Source organism: Dermacentor silvarum, chromosome 1, assembly GCF_013339745.2.
Source record: "Dermacentor silvarum isolate Dsil-2018 chromosome 1, BIME_Dsil_1.4, whole genome shotgun sequence".
Lineage (NCBI taxonomy): Eukaryota > Metazoa > Arthropoda > Arachnida > Ixodida > Ixodidae > Dermacentor > Dermacentor silvarum.
In genome coordinates this window covers 208620302-208641598 of record NC_051154.1, presented here as the reverse complement: position 1 = coordinate 208641598, position 21297 = coordinate 208620302, and the positions used below count along the sequence as shown (strand labels likewise).

The window sequence follows — 21297 nt, the reverse complement described above, 5'->3', positions numbered from 1 at the left end:
ACTGAAATCTCGTCGGCCGCAACCTCTTCTTTCAGACAGCAACGTTGCGCTGCAATTACTACTGCGTGGATTGCCCCTTGATAAATGTGCTCAGCGTACATTACGCGTGCAGTTGAAGAATTATGCAGTATCGATTTTACCATCGTTTCCCAGTCGCTATTCTCACACAAAGAAGTAGCCGGCAACGAGGCTGCTTAGAGTTTTGTGCGTACAGCTTTGGAGCCAAGGGCAACAAATAGGGGTCCTCAGGATAAAAAAAGAGCCATGAAGCCGGCTATCTTAAGCCACGGCCTCCCGTTGGAGTCTCCACCACACCAAGCATCTGTGTCTAAGAGAGAGAGCGGAGAATTTATTTATTTATTTATTTATTTATTTATTTATTTATTTATTTATTTATTTATTATTTATTTATTTATTGTACCCTCAAGACCAAGGTATTACAGAGGGGAGTGGGTTAAAAAAAGAAAAAAAAACATACATAAGTAACTAACAAAGCAGCAAAAGTGGTTTAGTTAACACAGCAAAATTGATTAGTTAATTGTATCACGGAGCGATGATGTCAGATATGACCGAACAAAACTTTTAGTTGTCCTTGATTGCAACAACTGCGCCGGGAAGGTGGTTGCATTCTTGAGAGGTCCTGGGAATAAATGATTCCTGACAGGTTCTGGTGTGGCAATGAATTATTCCAACCTTATGGCTATGATCAATGCGAGAGGAAATGTATGTAGGAGATGATATAAGATTATCGCGCAGGTAGGAATTGTGAAAATATAGTTTATGAAATAAATCAAGGCTGAAAGCACTTACGCCGGGATGAGAGCAGAGGAAGTAGTAAGTAATTTTTCATGGAAGTTACGACTTGAAGTGCGACTATAATTACTATAAATGAAACGCGCGGCATTGTTTTGGATTAGTTCAAGTGATTGAATAAGGCTTTCAAGGTGCGAGTCCCAGATGGATGAGGCGTGCTCCATTTTACTCCTAATAAGCGGTTTGTATAAGATTAACTTTAATGACATAGGAACAGAAGAAAAATTTCGGCGAACATAACCTAGCATGCGGTTAGTATTGTTGATTACCTTATCGATGTGTAACGACCAGGAAAGTATCGAGGTTATGTGGATGCCTAGGTATTTATAAGATGTTACAGCTTCTAGGGGAGTATCATTAAGGTAATAGTTCGGTGGAAGAATAGTGCTGCGAGTTACACGCATACATTTACATTTAGTTACGTTAGGTTGCATTAACCATACGTCACACCAGTTAGAGATAGCTTTAATATTGTCTTGTAGGAACTTGTTAACAGAACTGTCTGAGATTTCACGGAGGGTAACACAGTCATCTGCGAAAACGTAAATGCTAGAAGAAACAACATTGGGTAAATCGTTATAGTAAATTAAGAAAAGAAGAGGGCCTAGAACTGATGCTTGGGGCACATCAGAGTCTACGGGGCTAAATGGGGATATATGGTTATTTGACGCAACGTACTGTGACCGATTAAGAAGAAAATGTTCAACCCGCCGGGGTGGCTCAGTCAGCTAAGGCGTTGCGTTGCTGAGCACGAGGTAGCGGGATCGAATCCCGGCCGCGGCGGCCGCATTTCGATGGAGGCGAAATGCAAAAACGCCCGTGTGCTTGCGTTGTAGTGCACGTTAATGAACCCCAGGTGGTCAAAATTAATCCGGAGCCCTCCACTACGGCGTGCCTCATAATCAGAACTGGTTTTGGCACGTAAAACCCCAGAAAGAAGAAGAAAATGTTCAAGCCATGCAAACAGGTTAGGATCAAGACTAAGTTTGCTAAGTTTAAATAGAAGCAATTTATGACACTTTTCCGAAGGCCTTGGCGAAGTCAAAGAAAACACAGTCGGCGAATGAACTTTTGTCAAGAATAAGATGAAGGCTGTGAGTAAAAGAAAGAAGTTGAGTTTCGCAAGGGGGGACATGTTCTTTCGGAAACCATGTTGGGCTTTAGTGAAAAATTATTGTCTAAGTGCTTTGCTAAATGTGAGTACAAAATATGCTCAAGAACCTTACAAAGAATCCTGGTGAGGGAAATGGGGCGGTAGTTGACGGGCGAATTTTTGCTGCCGGACTTGTAAAGTGGGACCACCTTCCCGACCTTCCAATCTGCAGGGAGCTGTTCGGTGACTAAAGATTGCTGAAAAATTCTTGAAAGTAGAACAGATGAATAAAGAACAGTATTTTTCAGAAATTTTGCGTTAATCATATCAGCACCAGGACTTGATGACAACTTCAAGCCTTTAATTACATTTTCGACCCCAAGAGGTTCAATGATTATAAAATCCATAGCTGGGTAATTGCAACACTCAAAGTTGGAAGCACAGGATCAGTACATGCGACAAAGTTGTTACAAAATACATAATTAAGTACACGGGGACATACATCATCGGGTACCAGTGAACCACTGGAATCGATCAGCGTGAACGAATTCTCTTTTGAGGGGTTAATAACACGCCAAAACTTTGGGGGGTCATTCGCAAGCATTGTGGGCAATGTGTGTACGTGGAATGCCTTTTTGGCAAGTTTTATAGCCTCTATGTAAGTATCGTTTGTCTCCTTATAAGCATCCCATTTCGAAGCCAGTGCACTTTTATTTGCTATTCGATGCAGTCGTGTTTTTTCCGGTTGGAAAGCCTTTTTAATTGGGAGTTGAACCAGGGCTTCCTAACATTGCATGATATTACACTTGACGGAATAAACTTATCGGTAAATTCATATATTTTATTTTGGAAACGATCCAGTTCTCATCAACAGTGCGATCATCTAATTGGCTTAAGAAAGGATCAAGAAAGTTAGCTAGCTCAATATTAATATCGTCAAAACTTGCCCTGTCATAGTGATAAGTTTTTTTTTTCTAAACAACTGGTTTTAACACAGGAGACAATATGTTCAACGAAAGACCCAGGCGATCGCTTAAGCCCGGTAAGCATGAAACATTGGTAACCATGTCAGGATGAGAGCATAAAATTAAGCCAAGGATGTTAGCAGCGCTGGCTGAGATCCTTGTTGGTTCTAATACTAATTGTGATAGGGAAAATAAAGAGCAGAGATCAAGAAAGTCATTACTTTGCGAAGAAAATGGGTAACAGCGCGGATGATCAGTAGTCCAGCATACGTTGGGGAAGTTGAAATCCCCAAATAATATAATGGGGTTTGAAGGATAGCAGCAAAGTAAGTGTGTTAAGCACATCGTGAAGCTCAGCGGTGAAAATGGGTGGGTACGGAGGGAGGGCGGTAGCAAACAACGATCGTAATTTGACTATGACCGATATCAACGCAAGCACACACAACTTCCAGGTTACAGTGAATGTGGACACTTGATGACACTGCAGGGACATTGAAATAGCGAGTAGTACACCTCCGCCTTGGCGAGCAGTGCGATCGCAACGGAAGATACGAAAATCAGACAGGTCAAAGATTTCACAATCTTGCACTTTAGGTTGTAGCCACGTTTCGGTTAATGCAATAATACCAGCATCACAGCTATCGACGAGCGAGTCAAGTGCCTCGCGCTTGCCAATCAGCGCTAGCAACAAGCACTGAGGCGTGTGCTGTTAAAGATATTAAACCATTGCCCCTCGCGCGTTCCTACGTAGCAGGGTGATGACGCGGGTTCCCAGGTACGCGTGCGTGATATGGAGCAGCACTTTTAACGTGCATAACGCTGTCACTTGTTGGATCATACAAGAAACATTTCCTATCAATGAAAAGCTTGTTAAAAAGTAGTTTAAATGAGGGGGAGTCAGGCTGGTTTTTAACAAATTCGAGAAACTTTTTCCTAGCGAGCCTTGTCGCAAGCGAGAAGTCCTCAGATAATGAAGTGTTGATAGCTTTCAGCTTGCTGCGCGACGAAAGTAAGCTCTCCTTAATTTTTCCTTAATTAAGATTATAGAGAAGGTCGATAGGTCGGCCTGAGCTGGTATTCTCTGACCTGTTACTTTCCACAAGGAAAGGAAGAATTTCATATAACTGAAGCCACTTTTGCTTTATCGCATCCGCACGGGGCCAGCGCTGACACCTGCTTGGAGGTACAAGACAGTACTTAACGCGTTACCGTCGTGCACGCCTTGCCAACCTCGTGATGACATTGATCATTATTTGTTAGAGAGCTTTGAATGTGACGCCGAAAAAAATTTGCGTTAGTAGAAAGACAAGCGTAGAACGGCCCCGCGCGCAAGCGAGAGTGACATGGTGCACTGTATATATGGGCGCTGGATATGTGGAGGGAGGTGTTTAGGATGCTTTTCGAATTTCTAGGTGATACATAGCTGGAGCGTGAAAAGTAAGCTGTGTAGGCAGGCTGACAGGATGAGGTGACATTGGTGGTGCGCAACTTGTTGCTCCCACTTTAATCCGTCCTCGTGGTATGTTTTGCCTGTATGCGCTTGGATGGGCTTCACACTCAGCCGCACTTGAGAAGTAGCGCTTGAGCAAGCAAATGTCGGCCGTTTTTTGCAAGACTATAGTTCAGCGTGCAGCTGTTCCTCGTCCTCCCCTGCATTTTGATGCTTCTACCGCATCAATTTGCGCCATCCTTTTTTTTTTTTTTTGAGTCCTTGATGGGCAAAGCTGCTAGCGAAATTAAACCAAGTCCACAGGAATGCTTTTGTGCAACTCTTTCCTTATAGCATAATTTCAGCGCCGATTACGTGAGCAGTAGTGGTGGCGATGGTGGTGAAAACATTTATTATCTATATATACAGAGTGGTAGCTCACCTGCCAAACCACTATTACTTCTCCATATATAATATGCACGCGACAAATCACGCGAGATGTGGGTGCCTTTAGGGCGTATAACAAGCACTTCTGCCGCAGCTGTTTAAACTCCCACCAAACAAAAAATTGAAGGCTACTAGAATGTTTCGAAACGTGTTTTTCCCGTTGCACGCCGTGTTTTGAGGAAACAACCGACGCCTGAAGGCGATGGTTGTGTCCGAGTTCGTTCTCGCTTCGTTAGCGTGTTGAAGCGCTGCTTCTTGTGTTGCGTAACGCGCCAATTGACTTCGCATAGATTTAGAAAATTTGTGAGCGGCAGAAAATAGGAAATCATTATATCCCCCTGCACCTAGTTGAAATTGCGTCCTCCAAAGCGCTACTCTTCTCTTCCATTCAGTTTCTATTCATTCTTGAAGACTGTCCTTGAAATCATTTACGACATGTCACGTCTTGGTTCTCTGATGCACTTACGAAACAAAACTTGGAACAGCGCCATTTGGGGGGCGCCTTTCGCTCTTGTTTATTCATCACCTTCGAGCATTAACTGCTTCCTGAGGTTTCTTTCTTACTTTATTAATTGGTGTAGTGGTGTAGGTGGTGTAGTGGTGTAGTGGTGTAGGTGTAGTTCTTGCTGGCCTCTGAATTTTAGTTGACGCCGGCTAACTTTTTTCTTAGAAAAGCATGTGCAGCATCCACGCGCCCGTAGCTATCCCTTCATTGCCACGGAAAGTTGTCCGCGAGTATAGTTATAAAAGAGTGCAAGACCACAGTCATGTAAGAGTGCTCCTAAAATGTTCTTGAATTATTTGGCCCAATTGCTGTACCTTTTTTCAGTTTTCTTTTTTCTTTTTTTTCTTTTTGCTGACTGTGTATCATAACGCTTTTGAGACTTTTATCTATGTTGGCACCCTACCTCATTTTCAGATTTTGCTTATATAGCTTTCTATCATTTTTTTGCATTTATGTCTTTGTATTGGAATATATATATGTGCATTCTCTTGTTATGCTTGTTAAGTGCGTGTAGTTCACGTTTAATATGGTACATCTGTACATACTCGCATACTTGTATATATATTTTACCCTTATATGAATAGACGGTTAATACCATTATTTTGCTTTATTTTGCTTTCCAAATAGTCATTCCTCTCTTCATCTAACCTTGACCGAAGGTCCCATCGTTAATTATGGGACCTCCTTTTGTATTTCATATTTGTCAAAACTTGTAACCACCTTCCGAAGCGAAAAAAAAATGGCGAAAACGACTTTACATAAGTGTTAACTGTAAAACAAAGTAATTGTAAATTTACGCGCATACTTACATGTGTGCGTTGCACATCACAGCAGACCCGTAAACACGTCACGTACAGCTTGGACGTACAGCAATTCAAAACACGCATTGCGCCACGCCACAGGCCACTTTAGCTTGCTTTAAAGGATTGCCAAGAGTAAGCTACGGGTGAAACAGCAGCAAAAATTGTTTGCCATCGAGTCTCGGCATAATGTCGTTAAGTGTTTTTCTCCACACAACGAATTGGCCTAACCAAGATGTACGACGTCACACTTGCAGCAATGTCGGAGGTAAAGTCTTGTGAGCCATGAAATGGAGGAACGGTGACTCATAATCACGGTCTTTTTTTTTTTGTACCTTATTTACTTTCTTTTTCTTTTTTTTGCGCACTTGGAGTGCAAGGCCTGCCGTCTTGGTTAAGTCAAGCGAGCTATGTGGAGAATTGAAACACCGAAGTTTGGCATAAGGTCTGTCAGAATTCCAATGTCTTCAAGAATTCGTCATTAGTTGCTTCACTTCCACCAAGACGTAGAGAGATCCAGATAGGATCTAACACATTAGAGGGCTTATTTAGACGCCTTAAGGTGGCGGTCCCACTCCGGCGGCACGAGCCCTCCGTTTTCAGTACTTTTGGAGCAATCGTGGCGGCTCTTCTACTTAGGTTATAAAGTTGTCGTATATACCATAAAAAGCTTGATTCTTGTAGATTCCAACTATATATAATATAAAAAATTGCTTAATGTGATTTAGATATAAATGTTCAAGAACAAGCATGAGATACATGGTTTTTGCGAACTGTGTCTCAGTTGTGACCATATTAGAAGAAACTACCGCATTTACTGCATTGCGGCTTGCTCTGTAGCTTTAGGACATATTATCTATTTCCTAGACGCAGCGAAATAATGTTGAATTTTTTCTTTTCGGATAACTTGCTTTTGAAGATTGCCAAATATCGCATTCTTCTGCTGTAAACAGCCCGGCAACTACACGCTCAAGGAAGATAAATTTTGGATAAATTAGAGTTCAAGTAATTTTCATTTAGGACGCTAAATTACATTTCGTGCCGTCGGAGTGGGACCGCCACCTTAAGCCGGCTGCGATTCACTGCCCGCGCCCAGGAATTTGCCACTTTTGGGTGCTGCTTGGACGCTCAGCTACCAGGTGGCGGCACTGCGAGATGACGTAACAAATGACGTAAAATACAATGTTTGCTCAATGACTTAACAGAGACGACTTAGCGTGAAAAAAGAAGTCGCAGTGCTGCGCGAAGGACGAAGGATTGATAGTGATAGCAAAGTATTAGGCAACTGCATGAAGTACACGAATCGGTTCGTATATTTATCGGCCATATAAATTGCAATAAACATTCACTTACTAAATAAATTAGCAAGCATGGTGTTACATGCGTAAAGCGAAACATGAACAGGGGCGCTATAACGTAAAATGATTCCAAACTCCTGACGTCAAATGTAAGTAACCACCGACGCAAGCATCGGGCGGTGACCCGCAGCGTTGTCTGACCAACCCAATCAAACACTCTCCTCGTTTATAGGAGGTCGCCTTTGTTCGCTTTCAAAAGTAATAACATTTTCTACACTTAGCGGTTTTTCTTATCCAATTGGATGACAAGAGGCGAGGAGCACGCTGTAGTGGAGATAGTTTCGATGGGGCCGAGCCAGCACAGTGAAAGTAGATAACCGCATGAAAAGGGTGGTGCCGGCTTCTCCGATTGGCCCGCTTCGCCTTACTTAGCTTGCGGTGGCTGGTCAAAATCACGGCGGCCTGCAACGGAAGGAATAAGAATGCCGCTAAAATGGATCCTCAGCAAGGAAGAGTTGGCAGAGCGATGTCGTATGCATGCCGAAAAGGCTCAATAACGTTTTACTGCCACGCAAAAAGGTTTATCATGCGCAAATAAATACATGCTCACCCTCAGGGCTCCGATTTTGTAGCGATGACTTATGACTTAATCTATACTAGTCTTATCATCCACCGCTGACGGCCGGCTGATCCCGTTGATAACGCGAGCGGACCGTCGCTCTGACCACTGACAAAGCGCGATAAGGCATTATTACCGGAAAGGCATCGCTACAAAATACCGGCCCAGGTGCGAGTAGCGAGGGCCTGAGCGATCGGCGGGCAGCCATCTTCAATTCTTTCGGAACGGGGCAGTTTGTGGATTTTCAGAATAATTTTCAGTTTTGTTCGGCATATTAATGCATTTTTATCGCGTACACGTCACTTTGACGTGTGAGTTTTCGCGGTTTTGTGAGGTCGCGTGACAGACAGGCGAAGTTGGCGTAGCCAGAAAACATTTGACCAATAGCAGAGGGCTAATGGTGAAAAGGCGTCGAATCAGGAATGATTATTTCTTCTTTTGTGCGGTTTAATCATGCATAATCAGTGTGTACACGCTATATCAGATGGGGAGCTATCACGGTTTTTGTGATGTCGCGTGACAGACAGGCGAAGTTGGGAGTGGCCCGAAAATGTTTTGACCAATCGTGGAGGCTGATTGCAAAAATTGGAATCAAGACAGTTTGCAGTCATTTTACGTTATAGCACCCCAGATCTCACTCGATGACCATGAACACTCGCTGTCACAACACTGGGGTGATGAAGAGCGCTGGCCGTGGAGAGCGAACGTTTCGGGCATGCCTATCGCTTCACCACGTCGCGGCAACTTGATATTACGCGACCTCCAACAGTAGATGCGCGAGAACACAGCGCGCATGAAGCCACCAGCCATCTAAGCTCGCCCTTAAGCTTTTTCACGTGCCCCAGATTACTTCCAAAATATGCACGTGGTCAGCATATGCGCTCAGTCATGGGGACAGCCATGCGCAGCCACGGCCGGGCTAGAGGTGGAGGCGAGCGCTCTCCTCTCCTAGAGAGTACTTGATCCCGTGACCTCCAACATTGGGTGCCCGGGTAGACTGCGCGAACCAATACACCATCCTTCTCAGCTCACCCTTGCACTCTTTCCCTCGCACCCATAGCATACGGCGCACGGGGTGCGATAGGATCTTATCACACTTTGACTTTATGCTGAACATCACGGCGAGGGCGACAACGGCGGTGATAACTCACCTGGAGTGTCAGATTGCTGTCGCAATACAAAAAAGGAACTATAGCTCCTGCACCATAATCGAACTGCCGATCTCACGTTTGTGTTAATAGCAAGCTTGATTGCGTTCATCAAAGTCGTTTGGGCTATGGCCGCAGTGGGCACGGCGGCTCACCAGAAGGTTTACATTTACCATATTTCTTTTGATATTGCGAATTATGAAAACACCAGTTTAGAAACATTTTTCTGGTTGTTTCGAGGCACCTGTATCAACGAACTGAAAGCGGAGTCCTTGAAGTTTCGTAAGGCTTCCAGAATATTCCAATCGACACCGCAGTTTCTTCGCAAATTGCTTCTCACTTCCGCCATAGAGTTTCCTGCAAAAAGTCGCAATTTCATGCGAATGACGAAGCATTGGTAGCGATAGCAAAGTATTAGCGCTTTCTCTGCGCCCTCCTTGATAAAACGACGCAAATATATTGATTATTTTTATTCGTTCAAACTAATATATACGCAATGAAATAGCCATAAATATGCTCTTGAACATCTTAGTCTTCAAAGAAGGCTTGGAAGCAAAATATTTTGAAAAAAAAGCATTAGGAATGTTTTCTTAACCACAGTACTAATAAAAACTTCACTACGGCTCTCCACGGTGCGCTTCATGCGATCAATACAGAGAGTCCAGGAAAATGGGCAGTCTTCTGCGATTCAAGGCTGGCCTTACAGTCGTTTCTCCGACATGGAACTCACGATCAACTGACGTGCGAAATCGTACAACTTATCCTTCACTTGAGAGAAAAAAGGCCATGATATCTCTTTTAAGTGGATACCAGGCCATTGCGGTATCTTTGGAAACGATGACGCAAATAAGGCAGCTCGAACGTCAAACCAAGAAGACCGCTGGGTCCCCATTCCTCTCTCAAGGACAGACTCTGCGAGACAATTTCGCATTCTAGCACGTACACTCTCGTTAGCCGAGTGGAATACCACACATACAAAGTGCACCAAAATGCACCGACTAAACCCTCCGCTGCAACTCAGACCTCCGACCGGACTGTACCGACGCGAAGCGTCTCTTCTGTGGTTGTTGTGGTTGGGAGTTGCCTTCACGAAAGCTTATTCAACACTAATTGGAATGGCTGACAGTCCTGCATGTGATGTCTGTGGATGCGAGGAGAACATTAACCACCTATTGTGCCACTGTGCTCAGTTTGAAGAACAAAGGACAATCAATGTCGAACGCACTCAGGAAACTAAATGATCGTCTTCTGAGTGAACAGACAATACTAGAACTGATCATCGGCTCAGAAGACAGTGAAGGCACTTTTGTGCTTTCTGAGAACGTCTGGCTTGTTCGAGCGCCTTTGACTCCGTTGTGCTGTCCGGGCACGTCTCTCTACCCCTCTCTCTCTTCTTTGTATTCCCCTTTCCCGAAGCGTAGGGCAGCCAACCAGACTCCTGTCTGGTAAACCTATCTGCCTTCCTTTTATCTCTCTGTCTCTCTCACTGAGGAGCTTCAAAATTATAAGATTAGCTGAAAATATATCTTCTTTGCACTAAAATAGAGCGACACTGTGACTTCGATGAACGCCTGTATAACTTGGCTTCGACCGTTCTAAAAGTTGGCCTCTGTGCGGTACACTTCAAAGCAAAAACAAAAAAGTGCACAGCGCCACGCCGCACTCTTTGCACCAGTTCTGGCTTTCTTGCGAGTGCTTCTCTTCCGACACGGAGCAGCTTCTTGTTTACGTTTGACTTTTAGTAGTTGTCGAAATTTACTTGGCGAAGTGGTGAACGACAAGCCGTAACATGAGCAGCTAAGGATCGGCATTCTTTTTGTGAGGTTGTGGTCGGGAGTTCTTGTCAGTCAGACTCTCTACAAGACGACAACTGAATTTTGGAAAGCTGATTGCCAGTACAAAAGTGTGCTGCTCTGTCGTGTCACTTATCATGCAATAGAAATAAATGCATGCAGTTAACGCTGAACGCTGATGATTTAGTTCGGACGGGCCCAACTCAACCTCGGTAACAGCGGTACAAATTTCAACGACCATACTGGCTCGTCCTAGGTAAGGAAAGGGTTAGACAACAGCACGAAGTAAGGTTCGTAGTTTTATTGGTTTTATAAATTACAGTAAACATTCGCTTACTAATTAAATAACAAGCATGGTGTCACGCGCGCACAGGCGAACGGGAACGGATCTCACTCGATGAGCGGGGACACTCGGTGCCACGACGCCGGCGTGAGGAAGAGCGGCAAGCGAATTCCCCCTTCGTACTGCCTCTCGCTTCAACGCACACTGGCGCACGAAAACACAGCGCACACAAAGCCGCCAGCCATCTCGGCTATCTCGGCTCGCGAATCTTTGCACTCACCGTAGATTACCTCCAAAATAAAGCGCGCGCAGCCGCTGCCGGGCCCTCCCCCCATAGCGCTCAAGAAAAGACGGCGCACATCAAGCCACCAGCCTTCTAAGCTCACCCTCACGCGCATTTCCTCGCAGCTACAGCGTACCGCGTGAGGCCGCGATCTTATCGCACTTGGACTATATGGGAAACCCCACGGCAACGCTGATGGCCGATGGCGACTGCGAAAATTCGCCTGTAGTGTCCACATAATGGCTATTGCAGGAAAATTACAAGAGGGAAAAATTAAGTACATTCTGCGGCTTCTCGGGCCAAAATCATGACCTGATTCTGAGGCATGTTGTAGTCAGGGGCTCCGGATTCATTTTGACTACTTGTCTTTCTTTTATATATTATTAGTATTTAAGATGTAGGAACATGGGAAGGGACCCGGGATTCTATAACGTGCTTCTCAATCTAAGCACGCGAGCATTTTTGCATTTCGCTTCCAGCGAAATGCGGCCGCCGCAGCTAAATTTTAACAGGCATATATTGCGCTAATGTCTGCGGCAGCTGCAAGCATGGCGGTATCGCCAACATGCCAATGGTGGCCAGTACATGGATTCACTTAAACTTTGTCATTCTGGTCGTTCTGGCTTTAAAACATTTTTCAAGAAGCGACAAGAAAGACATCAGGAGGGAAGACCGGTGCCTTGCTATTTGAGGCCCGAGCTGGCAGCCTGCGACCCGAGCATGGCTGCCTGACGACAAAAACATATTGGAGAAAATATTTGCAACAGGATCAGGCATGTTTCTGCTGCATCAAAAGTCCGGAGACGACTCCGCATATCGTAATGGCGTGTCAAGATATTCATCCAGATAGACCCCTAGATAACGTCCACCTTCGAGAAGCGCTGTTGTTCAACGCGCATGGAAGCGTTAATAGGTCAGCGGTCCAGATAAGCAAGAGGTATTTAGAGTATTCGTGAAAAGAAAGCAGGGAAGATATTGTTACATAATTTTCACAAGTATAGGTAGCTTTACGAGATAAAGCAGATAGGCAGGTTGCTAGCTAACAATAAAGTAACACCTAAGTAGATCACAAAGGGTGGTTGAATGTCACGATCCCGATTTAAAGGAGATGCCATTATAAATCATCATCACCCACCACCTAATTTCTGTGGCCCTATAACGTAAAACTATTCTAATCTGTTTTTATTCCTATCTCTTGACGTCAAATTTACGTAACCGCCAGCGCGAGGATCGGGCGGTGACCTGCAGCGTTGTTTGAACCACCCAATCAAAAGTTCTCATTTTAAGAGGTCACCTTTGTTTGCTTTCAAAGCGAATAGTATCACCTACCTTCGCAGGTTTTTGTTATCTAATTGGCTAACGAGAGGCGAGGAGCCCGCGGAAGTGGACAGGGATTCGGCGGGGCCGAGCTAGCGCAGTGGAAGTAGATAATCTGATCAGGAAGGTGGTGTCAGCGTCTGCGATTGGCCCGCTTCCGCTTGCTTAGCTTGCGGTGGCTGGTCGAAAATAACGGAATAAGAGTTGGCAGAGCGATGTCGCATACGTTCCGAAAGGGCTCGACAATGTTATATTGTCGCACAATTTTTTTTTATTATTATGCGCAAACAAATCCGTTATCCCGGGCAGCTCCGAGTAGCTAGTGCCAGAGCGATCGGTGGGTGGCCATCCTCTATTCCTTTCGGAATGGGACCGTCTCCTGCTATTCAAAAAAAAAACTTGTTTTGTTGGCATATTAATGCATCTTTAATGCGTGGTGAGCTTTTGGGAATTTGTGACGTTACGTGACAGACAGGAGAAGTGGGCGCAGCCCGAAAACATTTTGACCAATCGCTGAAGGCTAATGGAGAAAGGCATGGAGTCGGAAAGAATTTTTTTTTCTTTTGTTCCGTCTAAGCATGCATAATCAGTGTGTGCGCGTCATATGAGATTTGGAGTTTTCGCGGTTTTCGGAGCGTCGTGTGACAGACAGCAAAAGGGAGGGGGGGAGGCGAAAAAATTTTCGCCAATCGTGGAGGGCTGATTGCAGAAAAGGAATAGAAATAATTTTGAATAGCTTTACGTTATAGCGCCCCTGGGCTTGACCATCATTCTCAAGCTTTACTGAACCCGGCTCACCTCCACCCAGCACTGGACCCAGCGGGCCCGTTGTTCAACGACACTGACGTGTGTGTGTGCCCTGAGGACGCCACCTTCGTAGATGTCATCCACACCAGCGGCGGCTACGAGCACCAGCCCTGGCAACTGGGGCTGCTCAGGCCAGCAGGCCACGTGGACTTCTACGTGAACGGTGCCAAGGACCAACCCGGATGCTTCGGCTGTGAGTCACCTCCAAAGTGCTACCGCGGGCTGGAAACTCTAAGCAGATGTTTTGAACAGGTTTATAGATGCGCTCCTGCAAAACCTCGTGACACCGTTCTGTTCGAGTGCGAACAAAAGCAAACGCAACACAGTCCTGTTGGAACCAATAACACTTCACCAAACGAAAATCCAGACGCAGTGCGCCATTCGCACAAATAATTCTGTGGCACAGAAACCCGTAAGTTTAGCACGCCCTCAATATCAGAAAAGTCCGAGCTTCAACGCACTTCGGTCTTAGAGGTGTACAACGCAGCTTGCTTTTGCTTCCACTTGTACGTCACGGTGAAATCGAGAAAGTAACCTTCGGGTAAACTTTGCACTGGTTAAAAAAGTGTTATGAAGTACGTTTTGTTGAACAAAGGCTACTGCACCCCTTTCGGGCATGATTTCAGCCACCAAACCTCCTCAAGCTGCCCAAGGAGGGCCTTCGAGTGGTCCCCTCTTAGGAATAATCAGCTCGCCGTGGTTACAAGGAATACGGCTCGATCAAGTTTCACTGTGTTCGCACAGAGTGTACTCCAGGGCCGGTATTTTGTAGCGATGCCTTTCCGATGCTAAAGCCTTTTCGCGCTTTTAGCGCTTGGTCAGTGGTCAGAGCGACAGTCCGCGCACGTTATCAACGGGATCAGCCGGCCGTGAGCGGTGGATGATAAGACTAGTATAGAATAAAGCATAACGCATCGCTACAAAATACCGGCCCAGAAAAAACCTCCTATATGAGTTATCACTTACACTTCTAACAGTCAGTGATGGCAACGAGAGAACCCAGCCAAGTCACGGCTGGGGAGGGAGGAGGCAAGTGCGTTGCGTTGGAAGGAACCGGACTTCGGTTCTATAGAAATCGGTTCAGACGGCAGGGTTACGAGTTATTGCTTGCAACTGAATACGTTCTTTCATAATATTGAAACTGATCTATTACTTTTGCTAGGAACCGAGTGATGGCTACACTATCAACTGTTCGGTAGTCACTAGTTATGTTACTGTGTTACATTATTCAGTGTGAAAATCAGTATCAGTTCATGTGCCTGTAAACTGGGGCCAAACGAAGATGCCAGAGAAGTGTTTTCATTGTGTAAAGGAGAAAGATAAAGAGCATGCTCAGACGTGTCAGCCCATGCGCGTGGTATCTTTTTCGAAACTTTCACAAAGGTAGCAGATAGAAAAAAAGTCGCAGTTTCGCCCAAAAGGCGAAGCATCGATTGCGATAGAAAATTAGTAGACAGCTATACGAAGTAAGGATAGTAGTTTTATCGGCCGTATCAAGTTGTAAATATTCGCTTCCTAACAAGTTAAGTTTTGTAACTTGTAAAAGATTGCATGATGTAGTCAATACACTTCTCTTTGAGATACGTATGTTACTGAGATTACCTTGCATTGTAACCTAGCACACCAGCGCCCGCTGATAGACAGGAATGACTTGCACAGCCGGAAACCGGAAGAAGCCCCCGATTTCATTGGATGCCAACGAGAACAGCGGGTTTGTGTGACACAAGACAAGGTTTCACTTTCCCTGCCTGTAAGAAAAAAAAAAATATTTCTTTACCAGCATAACCAGGCAATTTCCTAGTGTTAGTTTCCAGAGTTAAGCTCCAGGGTGTAATCGGTACACTGAGCATAAGTGTGCGCTCGACAACCACTGAAATCGCTGGTCAGCTGAATCCCACGTGCTGCTGTCTTTTCCGCGTTCATGGAGTAGGCTACGTTGTCTTTAGTTCTAACGTATAATTACACTGAAAGCACGAAACTCAGATTAGCGATTGCAGCTGTCTTGCCGCAAATTAAGGCTATGTATTCGATATTTTTTTTTCTTAAAACCCGTTTTTTTTTCGTTAAAACTTGTATAAATCTTTCACTGAATGTTCAACATTGCCACAGCTGGCTCCTGAACATGACTCCGGGAGTTCTATGTGGTAACGTCACGCCACTGCAGTGAATTTAACATGAGCAAATCCACCTTTTGTTTTGGTGTGTGAGAGATTAGCTCCAACGTGCGCCTTCTCACTTGTTTTAACGACTTTCGTTTGACAACCTATTTCATTTCGCTTGTTTGAAATAAGTGAACGAGAGAAAGAGCTCCCTCAGCAGGCCTCTACAACTTTGACGATTCATTGATTAAATTATGGGGTTTAGAATCCCTGAGCAGCCCACGGGCTTATGAGAGACGTCCACAGTGGGGAGCTACGAATTAAATTCAACGACGCGTGGTTCCTCAAAAGACCTGACAACTGGTCAGAATGTGTTGTGAGACGTTGATGAAAATGAAATGGACCATAATTTAGAGTGATAGTCCCACCCGCTGTTCACGATTTAAGTAGGAATTATAATTTTAAATTGGCAAAGAAAGTCTCAAAAACTAGTAAGTGGCCTGGCGGTGAGGTCTTGGTACTTTGGATTAGTATATGAGATTACTGTACCTAAGTCGGCTGTTATTAAGTACAGCATAGGTATTGCTTATAATTGTAGTTCGTATATTATTAAGATTTCGCGCTTTAGTATATGCGTATTGCGAAGTTAAAAAAAAGGACACGCTAATGAACGAGTGGAGCGACAGAGTGGGCAGAGCTGTTCAATACATCGTGGTGCACATGAGGGCTGTTGCACTAAAAAAAAGTGGAACCATGAAAATTGGTTGTCAGTCCCTTCAACGTGCACGCAAAACACGATACACGAGAAGGGTTTTTGGTATTTTCTTTTTTTTTCAATCCGCTATGGCGTCGCCGCACCCGGGAGTCAAACACGCGACCATGTGCTCAGTAATATAAAATCACTGATCAAAGACTGGCGAAGCTGACACATTTTCCGCCAAAAAACAGAGAAACTACCGTCACGCACGGCGCCTTTAGGCACTATTTCGGTCCCTCGACACAGGCTGCTTACGTGATCTCTCATTCGTACCGCTGAGCGCACCCCGCTCTGGTTAACACGCTCAGTTGAATGTTCCAGATAATAAAAGCAACTTGTTTTCCAATGCCCGCATTGGCTTCTTAGACCGATTCAACTTCACCTTTCTGAGCATACTTTTAGCTGAAAATTCTCTTTCGCCTGCTTATATGTATCGATAGCTTTATTAGTTTTAACCCTTAATACAGTGATTTAGCAGGCAAAACGCGAATTTATTGTGGCTTCCGTAAATGACTAAAACACTTTAAAAATTTCCTCATTAATAAAGTACAAAGGCCCGAATATTTTTACAAAGTTTTATTTTGATTTCACTGTTCAATTTCATACAATATTTGTTTTGTTACTTCTATGGTCTCTGCGGCGCACTCCAATTACCCGAATCTGATAACTTCTTGTGACTCCCTCGATTAGCGCACATATCTTTAACTTTTCCAGAGTGTTCATCCTTACCCTGCTTTTACTTCTTTTACAGCTTTTCGTTTAAAACTTCGAGATAGGTGTTACTTGGAATTCTCAACAATTCATTAACGTCTTCATACTTTTACACCCCCCCCCCCCAATTGCACAGATCTTAATAATTTCATCTGTAGATGATTGCAACCTTCCACATGTTGCGGCAGAATAATTGCGATTAAGATTTTAGCTACTTGCAATCTGGGCGGACGCTTCTTTCGAGACATTTTCTTACCTTGCTTTCTGGTCCTTCCCGTTCCAATATATAAACGAAAAGAACAGAGCAGCGTGCAACATTTTTGCGCGTGCAGTAGATAATCCATTTCTGACATCAGATTTCGCATGTATTCTTGCATAAATCTGAATGCCTCTATACAAAGCCCATATTTTAAAAAAAACGTTTTTGCGCAACAACTGTTCGTATATAAGAGCAGGCAGTAGCAGCCAATCGTAATGTCGGACATAATATTGGCAAAGGCAGCCCGCCAAACAGCTATTACAAACAAAAAGCTTTCTGAGTACGAGCTTTTCAGGAAATAATTTTCTCTGAATAAGGGCCCGTATTAACAAAATCCAAGAATTATTCACAGCAGTCCAGTATAATTCAGAACAGCCCTCACATACATCCTTCTCCCTCTATTTCGGCCACGGCGGCCGCATTTCGATGGGGGCGAAATGCGAAAACACTCGTGTACTTAGATTTAGGTGCACGTTAAAGAACCCCAGGTGGTCCAAATTTACTGAGCCCCCCACTACGGCGTGCCTCATAATCAGATCGTGGTTTTGGCACGTAAACCCTACCCCATAATTTATTTATTTTTCTCTCCCTTGAGACTCCAATAAATGCTCATAACCCTTATATTTGTCTGGGAAGGCCAGTAATCGTCCTCAGGTCGTCTCTGTAGAGTTGTAAGTTAGACGCCCTGCGTTTCTTTTTTTTTTTTTTTTTTGTCAGCTGAAAGCCCATCGCGCCGTAGCACGCTCTCGATATCAGAACAGATATCACAAACGTTCTGGCCGCTTTCGTTCCCCCGCCGCCAAAGCGTCTGATCAGGTGAATAAAGCTTCCCCGCTACGCCCACATGTCAACATTGCATGCGATTATCGGCCGAAAGAAAGAAGGGATGTACCGACCGTCGCGAACTCGCGCACCAAGGCCGCCGGCTGCTAAGCTACGATGGGCAACAGGCGTGACCGCACGAAATGCTAGGCCTGCTCGCACCGCGAGAGGACATCCTCATAAGAGCGCTAAAGCCTATTTCCCACAAGACCAGAAAAGAGCGTCACGCAGACCATCGCAAAACAACTGCACAGAAGTACCTCTCGACTGACGTCCCTGACGAGGCCACTGTGTACACGGACGCCGCGTAGAATCGGCAGACAATACAAGCTTCTCCGGCCTCCACGGACGAAAAACCTATACGCGTGCTTTCATTATTGTTAGTGTTAAGTAGCGCGGCCGAACGTATCACCATCATCGAAAAAGAAACTATACGTGGCAGTTGGCGCGGAATACTACGGGGTGTATGTGTGCGCGCACTCCGGCTGTGCTCGTGATGTATTTCTCTTCGTTTTAACAAACGTTGTTTGTTCCGACATTTTTACACTATGAACCTTTGTTAAAATTCCGAGTCTGCCATCAGCGATGGCAGGCTCGATGGCAGGCCCTGCTTGGTGGACGTGCACCGGCGACATGTGGGCTTAATTCTCCCTCTCTAACAGTGGGTTTGGCTGCCTGTCACTGTTGCGCGTGGCTCAAAAGACTGTGGTCCTTCGTCCATGAGGCCGGCATACACCGCCAGTTATCAACTCTTGCCTACCTTCATAACTTCTTTTACCTCAATAGGCCTAAGCGCCATTCTCTATTAAGGGCACAGGATAGGGCAAAATTTCGCCAGTAAATCAAATTTTTTTCTTAGAAATTTGAAATCCCCAGTCATTCCTGAACAATGATCACTGTGTTAGTTACGCGTGCGCGATTGATTTACCCTTAAAATTACCTTTTCCAAAACATAGGTTGTCTGGCCACGCCCCCTTTTACACATATACGTGATCTGTACCTCTCCTGTGTTGAAAAAAAAATCAGAAAGGAAAAAGCATGCGTTCTCTAGGTTTAGCGGAATGGTTATTGCTCGTCTGCAACAGCAAAAATCTGCCCAACTTACGATTTTTAGCCAAATCCTTAGACGCTGCCTGTATCACTTCAATGCCAATTATCTCAAAACATCAATTTTTGCGACGTTTGACCCCTTTTCTCTGGAACCACAGAAGCTATAAGCATTATTATGTCCCACTACCAAGACAACACAAGATTGAGTCTACTAAACTAGAATTATGAAAATTAATGCAGGCAATATTGTCTGACAAGCTGTTTATTGTCCATTTTGCTTGAAAATTGGGAGGTTCCACTAAATACAAAAGCAGGAAAGAACTAAATTATATATAACAATAATTATAATTCAGTAACGAGTACAGAGATAGCTGAATACAATGATACCAACATGAATCCTTTAAGCCTAGCAGATCCTGAGAAAAGTGGTCACATACATAGGCTAAAATACATGGGAGGTAAAGCGCCTATATACCTCTTCCCTGCAAAGTGAATTTATTCACCCCTTATACATATTCGCAAAAAAAAATATTCGACAACTTTGAAGAGTGGATTCTCGAATCGAATACGAATCAAATACCAGGGACTATTCAATTCGGATTGAAAATTCCAAATATTCGCACACTTCTAAAAATGAATAAATGTTTATTCAAATAAAAATGAATATATAGTTATTCGAGGTACTACGAAATATGTAATGAAAGTGACGAGCATTGCTCAACGCCCTACAGGTAGCCTGTGAGATTTGAATCATTCAAAAATAACTAGTTACATAAACAGACACGCTCTTGTATAAAATATATACAGAAAGAAAAGAGTAAACATTCCCAAAGACCGTGGTGGTTGAGTGGCTATAGCGTTCGCTGTTGAGCCCGAGGTCACAGGTTCGTTACCCGGTCGCGGCCGTCCAATTCTTATGGGGACGGAATACAAAAAAAAAGTTCGTCTGCCATGCTCTGAGTGCACTTTAGAGAAACCCAGGTGGTCAAACTTAATCTGGAGCTCTCCATTACGGCGTCCCTCAGAGCCCACTGTGCAGCTTAAGAACGTCACACCCCATAGTTTAAATAGAAAAAAAAAAACAAAAACATTCAATTCGCGCTCCTCGATGCACGTGGGTATATTGTCAATGTTAAACAAGAAATCGCGATTCTTTACGCTAAGTACCATGTACTTAGTGTCTTGAGATTCTGCCGTATTGAGCGGTACTACATACGACGGCGCGCGCCTACCTCCGCAGCGGCGCTGTGCGACCACATCCGGGCCCCGCTCCTGTTCCTCGAGTCACTGGTGAACAAGGCCTGTCGCATGGTGTCGCGGCCGTGCAGAGCAGGCTTTGCGGCTTTTCTGCGCGGGAAGTGCGTTCCTACCGACGCTGGAGGTGACCGCGGCGAGATGGGCTTCTTCAGCCCTCGGGCGGCCGGTCGCGGTGTCCAGCTGGTCTCTACGGGCGCCGGCCCACTCGGATACTTCTGCAATAAAGAGCGTAAGGAGTAATGACGGCTGTCCGTTATTTCGTGTTTGTGCTTACATCCTGCCGGCAGGCATCTTCTACTCGTCAGCAGCTTACGTTCTGTGCCGCGCCTTTCAATACTGCACGCTGGCCAGCGAAAACAGCTCGCCGGAGGGTAGCCCTTATGCGGTCAATCACTTTTTTTTTCTTTTGTTTTTACATCCTGAAACAAGAACGCCGAAGCAGCAACCCTAACCAATTAAGCCTTATAGCTTTTCTTGCATTATTCTGTTAGATAAACAAAGTTTCGTGTTCTAAGAAAAAAATATTTGGTGATAGAGGCGCTGAACAAAGTACACAATAGCATCGCGCTGCATCTTGCGCTTTAGAAACACGATTACGGTATAGTTTCCGGACCGCACTCGAATAATACCACAAGCGAATTTACGCACTGTGGTAGCGCAGCATAAGGATGCAAAAATCAGCTTTAAGAACCAGATGTTATTGACGAAGGCGAAGGTGTAACCAACCATAAGATGAGAAGTC

At 44.7% G+C, this 21297-nt stretch overlaps 1 protein-coding gene across 3 annotated transcripts in view; it reads left to right on the top strand.

Moving 5' to 3' along the window:
- LOC119436709 (phospholipase A1) overlaps positions 1-20798 on the top strand; it is a 42490-nt gene extending 21692 nt beyond the window's left edge. The window contains exons 6-7 of one of the 3 annotated variants that reach the window (XM_049659789.1): positions 13674-13793; positions 20539-20798. In XM_049659789.1, coding sequence (XP_049515746.1) covers positions 13674-13793; positions 20539-20795 — 377 coding nt within the window. In that variant the 3' untranslated portion in view covers positions 20796-20798. Of the gene's footprint in view, positions 1-13601; positions 13794-20538 lie in introns of all 3 variants that reach the window. The other 2 variants (XM_037703676.2, XM_037703677.2) reach the window with 2 other exon arrangements.
- The last annotated feature ends 499 nt before the right edge of the window (positions 20799-21297 follow it).